The 4,422-nt window shown below is 40.6% G+C and overlaps 1 protein-coding gene across 1 annotated transcript in view; it reads left to right on the forward strand.

Moving 5' to 3' along the window:
- The window catches only part of fcho2 (FCH and mu domain containing endocytic adaptor 2), a 56,622-nt gene that overhangs the window by 34,019 nt on the left and 18,181 nt on the right, over nucleotides 1–4,422 (forward strand). Inside the window, exons 13-15 of the mRNA XM_017307926.1 lie at nucleotides 308–365; nucleotides 455–630; nucleotides 1,956–1,980. Of these exons, the coding sequence (XP_017163415.1) occupies nucleotides 308–365; nucleotides 455–630; nucleotides 1,956–1,980 (259 nt within the window). The remainder of the gene's footprint in view (nucleotides 1–307; nucleotides 366–454; nucleotides 631–1,955; nucleotides 1,981–4,422) is intronic.

The raw sequence follows: 4,422 nt of genomic DNA on the forward strand, positions 1-4,422 counted from the left end.
TTTATATATATATATAATATATATATATATATATATATTTTTTTTTTCCTTCATTTGCATTTGACGTTTCTGGGATATTTAAAAGTCCCCACTTTGTTTAGTGAATAAATAGAAAGTTTCTCAAATAAGAATATTTGCTTTAAAGCATTGAGCAAAAACCAAAATAAATTTTCTGATTATTTATTCAGTGCATTATGATCTCTCCAGACATTCAACACTTATTATTTGATTATATAAAAGTTTTTTTATTTTATTTTTTTGAAGCATTTGGTTCTTATTTTTTATTAATTAATTTTTCTTTTTATAGAACGTGCCTCAAGTTGATGCCGAGGGATTCTGCATCAGACCAGAAGTGAACGAAAACGATATCCTTTATTTTCACACTTCCTTCTGTCGTGCTTGTTTGGCGTTTTTCTTTTTTTTTTTTCCCATTTTCTTTAACTCGTCTCCTCACATCCCAAAGACAACTCCTTCTACTCGTCCAGCGACTCGGAGGACGAGGACGAGCCCAGGAAGTTCCACGTGCAGATCAAGCCCGTCCAGCCCAACAACGGCACGCATCAGAACCGAGCCAACATCGACGAGCTCAAAGCCTCCATCGGAAACATCATCCTGTCGCCCTCCACCTCGGTACGGGTAACATTTCGCGCGAGCGTGCCGTCTGCACACCGACCTGTTGATCCCGCTGCTGCAGCAGAAGTTCACTCTGCCTGTGTGACACTAGAGGGCAATAGGGGAACACCTAAAATCAGATCCAGAGCAGGGGAACAAACTGAAGCGCTCCACTTTGTCTAATGCATTTTGTGTAGATTAGTAAAATGCCATATATAATTCAGTCAACATCTTCCAGTTTACTAAATCTCCTGTCCACTCTTGGTTCATGTTTTGTTTTTACTTTGACTCTGGTTTAGCGTGAATCGGCTTTGTTTTTATTTTCTTTTACTCCTGCGGACTCGGGTTCCGTTTCACTGCTGATGTCACCGCCCCTCCGACCTCACGCTCGCAGAGCTTCACTCGGATCTGCTTTCACGCCGGCAGCAGACCCCCTCGTCCGGCTCCTTGTCCTCTCTCCCTTCACTCGGCCTCCGAGTGACTCTCTAACGAAAGTAGCTGCAGTCGTTAAAGTTTAAAGCCACTACCACTTTGTGTGCAAACACCGCCTCCTATGTGTTTGTTTGCCTGCATGTGTGTGTGTTGTTGTTGTTGTTGTAGTAGAGCGGGCAAGTCTCGTGAAGGAGCCCTGGTGTGTTTTACTAGCGGTGCTCACCGACTGATCGCTTAAATGAAAGTTATGGCATCTTCATCTGCTCTTCAGCCTCTTTCCCTCCTCGCCGTTTGAAGTTTCTTCAGCGTCTCTTTGTTTGCTTTCTGTCTACACCAACTTGCTTTCGACAGGACTCTGCTGCGGTTTTGCAAAAACTTAATTTCTCCTAGAGATGCCGAGACCATCCCAAGTTTTTTGGGTGTTTTTTTTGGGAGGTTTGAACTTATGATTCTTTTTTTTTTCTCAAAGGGTTGTAACTTTTACACACACAAACAAAAAATGCTGCATGTTATTTGGCAGTTTAAAAAAAAATCTAGGAAACTGTGCATCAAAGTCTGTGCTCCAAGCATTCATTAAATTTTTATTAAACTTAAACTGGATCAGAGTCGCTTGATGCGTTTAAAGACCAAAAACGGTGGGAATTCCGAGTTTTCCAGAATTTAATGAGCCTGAAATAATTCTTCTGGTAGAACGACCGACCACTATACTAATGAAAGTGCAGAGTAAAAAAAAAAAAAAAAGGAAAGGAAAGTAATGAAAATAGTAAATGGTCAAAATGATGTTTCAACAGATGCTGGAAGTTGAAGCATTTGTAAACCAATATTTGATCCACAGAGTAAATCAGGAGGAAATTGTTCCAATTTTCTTTCTTCTTTTCTTTCTTTCCTTTTATTTGTATTTTTTGCTTCAGGGTTATATGCAGAAGTCACAGAAATGTGCTGCAGGTTGTTCCACAGTCCGTTTTGAACCCAACAGAATAACATTCACCTGCGCATACGTTTCTCACCGTATCACAAGTTATAAAAGAAAAAGTTCCCGTATTCACATGCCGAAAACGGTGGGATTTATTATTTTTAAATGACTAGTGAAATGAAAGCGAGTTGTTTTTAGTATTTTAAAGGCACGTCATTGATTAGTGCAGATACTTAGCTTATTTAAAACTGGGACGACATTCCTAAAAAAGCATTTAGCTTAAGCTAGTTTCCATCTGTAGTTTCCATCTGTAGCAGGTGAGTTCATAAAATTCAAGGCAAAATGATTCATACCTACATATCCAAGGGTGTGTAGTTTCCACAAATATTTTCCCTTTACAGGAGAAATTGATGTGAAAAGTAAGTTTCTGTGTAGAGAAACGTATATACATTTTTTAACCCTTCTAATTTAATTTCTTTTAAATCAACATTACTTTAGGTCATTTGTTAAAAAAAATTAAAAACAATCCTTTGGAGCGCCGTGTTGCACTTTCCATCTTTTCTTCCTGTTCCCATTTATTTCTGCTCGCTCTTTCCTGCTTCGGAAACACAGAAACATTTTGAATTAAAGTTCAAACTTTCATCCGAGGTGGCGCACCGTAGCTTCATCTGGAGTGAATTATTGAGCGCTGTTCTCAATTTTTTTTTTTTTTTGTTTTGTTTCTTTTTTTTTTTGTTTCTTTTCCTCACGCTGCTCATTTTTCTGTCTTTTTCATTTCTTCTCCCATTTGCTTCTCCCTCCGTGGCGTTCCCTTTATTGAAACAGCAATGGAAGTCATGTGAGCGAGTGAGTGAGCGTAAGTGTGTGCGTGTGTGTGTGTGGCCAGCAAGCGCTGTAATTGAACCCATTTGCCGCTTAGCGCCTGTGGGACTAAGCCCCGGCCTCGCAGCTCGACGGTGGTTAAACGTTTTGCTGTGTTCCTTAAACCCATTTTGTTTCTTTTTCTCCCCTCCGCCCCCTGACAGCTCCTCTAACCTTTCTTCTTCTAAGAAATGGCTTTTTTATTGAAACTGAAGTTACTCTCGGTTCGGTCAAACCCCCTCCCCCTCTCGAGAACGTACCTTGCGTATCTTGTGTTTCGCAGCAGGACGTGGCAGATTTATATCCGAGGGAGGAAAAAACAAAAAAGAGGCTCTGGGAAGGAAGTTGGTGAAGTGTCGGGGCCACGCTCTCCGTTGTCCCCGACTGATCGTTGTCTCGGCTTAAATACACTGTTTTCAGCTGCCGAATTCTTCACCCTAGGTTTAGTGTCTGGTATGTAAGAGTCCGGAGCGGTCCCGTGATTTACCGTCTTTAACGCTCAAGTGGAAACTTCCCGCTGCCGGTGGGGGACAATTCACGCCATCATTTTCAGACGTATTCTACACGGTGTTGAGACTTGTCTCATGTTGAGACTTCATAAATACTTTAAGGATATAACATTTGATAAAAGATGTTTTAGGATCAACAAGTGGTTTCCCGAGAGATGATCTACAACCATTAACGTATACTTGAGTGTTGGTTCTTCTTTTTCAAATTAAATGAAATTGGCCGCTATCAGTTTAGATATTTTAGTAAATGTTTCCAGAGGTCATCAGAGGTCAACCAGCCCGCCCACGATTTTTTTTAATGTGTGTGTGGGAGGGCAATTTGACCTCTGGTGACCTCTGGAAACTTTCTCTTTTTTTTTTTTTTAATCTTTTTAAATCTTAACGAGACAAACTAAACTTTTTGCGGCACAAAGGGAGCGCAGTGGATTGACGCCATATATTTTTGTAAATGTGGGATGGGTGGTTGACCTCCGATGACCTCTGGAAACATTCAGTACTGTCTTTAAAACAATGGCGGCACAACGGAAAATTGGTGCTGCGCAAACATTAGACACCAATTTTGCTTAATTTGAAGGTTATCGCTTCTCCCTCATACGTCTATTTTAAGTCTCATACTGGTTTGGAAAAGTATTCATACCCTGTGAACTTTGGCACATTTTGTCTTGTTATAGCCACTAAAGCTTCTTGTGTATTTTACAAAGATATTTTTGGGGTTACAGCAACACAATTGTGAAGTGAAAAGGACAGAGCTGTCCAGTTTTTGGGGACGACTGGAGGTAAACTCAAGTGAACTTCATTACAGACTTCAGACTGCGATGGGAAGTCGACCACAAACGTTCAAACACAGCTACAGCTGACTGGTTGAGGTCCTGTCCTGGTGTTAGAACGTCCCAGTTAAAGTCCAGACGTAAACAGTGAGCACAGTCAGGTGTTAATCCATTCTGAGTGAGCTTGAAGAGTTTCTTTAAGAAAACTGGGGAAACATTTCAGCCTCTATGGATGTGTAAACCTGGTAGAAACACCCCCCCCAAAAAAGACTCAAATTTAAATCCAAGTGCTATGAATACATTTTGCAAGCCACTCTTGCTGTTTTGT

The sequence above is a fragment of the Poecilia reticulata genome, linkage group LG12, assembly GCF_000633615.1.
Source record: "Poecilia reticulata strain Guanapo linkage group LG12, Guppy_female_1.0+MT, whole genome shotgun sequence".
In the NCBI taxonomy this organism is placed as follows: Eukaryota; Metazoa; Chordata; class Actinopteri; order Cyprinodontiformes; family Poeciliidae; genus Poecilia; species Poecilia reticulata.